General features: G+C 38.4%; 1 protein-coding gene across 1 annotated transcript; it reads right to left on the bottom strand.

Moving 5' to 3' along the window:
• Positions 1 to 131: 131 nt before the first annotated feature.
• On the bottom strand, positions 132 to 920 carry LOC103213472 (olfactory receptor 14I1-like; the record flags this gene model as incomplete). Its single annotated transcript, XM_007959241.1, has 1 exon — positions 132 to 920. A coding segment is annotated over exon 1 (789 nt), but the record flags the coding sequence as incomplete, so codon positions are not given.
• Between the last annotated feature and the right edge of the window lie 402 nt (positions 921 to 1,322).

Raw genomic sequence — 1,322 nt, 5'->3', positions numbered from 1 at the left:
GAAAATCTATTAAACATTCTGCTGAGAGCACTCTTGATCTCTCTGTTCCTCAGGCTAAAGATGATGGGGTTTATGAAGGGGGACACCATGGAGTAGAACATAGCAGTGAAAAGGCTTTGAATAGTAGATACCTGTGAGATGGGCTCCAAACAAGCAAATAACCCAGAGATTATGAACAATATAATAGTAGCTATCTGGGGGGAGCAGGTAGATAGAGCTCTATTTCGGGCTTCTACAGATCGCATCTGGAGCACAGTAGAAAATATGTTAATGTACGAGATGAATAAGATGATGAAGAAAAGTAACACAAAGCAAGCACTTACAACAAGGAGTACTGACTCAGAAAATTGCACAGACTGGGATGAGATGCTTAGAATTTGAGGATAAGCACAAAAAAACTGGTGAATGACATTGGATTTTGTGAATGGAAGTCTGAATATGGTGCCTGTGTGAGTTGCAGAATAGACCATCCCACTGGACCACAAGGCCCCTGCGATCTGTGTGCAAAAATGTGGTGTGAGGATGAGCTGATAATGCAGAGGGCGGCAAATGGCAACATAACGGTCATAGGACATGACCACAAGGAAAAAGAACTCTGTGGATCCAAATAAGAGAAACAGAAACGATTGAGTAACACATTCTTTAAGAGAGATCAGCATACTGTCCATTAGAGAATTCACAATTGCTTTAGGAACAGTTACTGAGATATAACAAAAATCTATGAGGGTTAAGTTGCCTATAAAGAAGTACATTGGGAGGTGAAGGTGTGGGTCCATCACAATGACCAAAAAGGTTAGAAGGTTCCCAGCCAGGGCTCCCAGATATATTACTAGGAATAGCACACCTTGAAAGACTTGAAGCTCCCTTGAGTCTGCGTTATCCACAAGGAGGAATTCTGTGAAGGCAGTAAGGTTGTCCATGTCTGTCAGTATGCTTCAGGTCTGCTGAAGCCAAAGGATAAAGAGATAAGAAAATATTACAAACAAAATGAAGGACAAACTATCCTTATATAAAATAACTATGGTATTTGGTATGTTCATTTAAAGACTCACATTTCATGTATCATTACTATGTGATGCATATGTTCTTAATTATAAAATGAAATGAAAGAATGAGAATATAAGACTGAAAATGGCAATGTCAATAAATGCAATCTGTATACCTTGCACAATTTAGAGAGTCTTTGTTTTCGTTTTTCTTTTAATTGGGTTTTAAAACAAAAATGCAAACCCAAAAGGTAAAAAAGCAACAGGATAAAAACAAATAAGCATACCTGCTGACTTTGATATGTTGTTTCACCTCCACGCATTAATATCCCTCAC

Source organism: Orycteropus afer, unplaced genomic scaffold (assembly GCF_000298275.1).
Source record: "Orycteropus afer afer isolate SDZICR_OR568_19922 unplaced genomic scaffold, OryAfe1.0 scaffold02976, whole genome shotgun sequence".
NCBI lineage: Eukaryota > Metazoa > Chordata > Mammalia > Tubulidentata > Orycteropodidae > Orycteropus > Orycteropus afer.
This window is presented reverse-complemented; position numbering and strand designations above follow the sequence as displayed.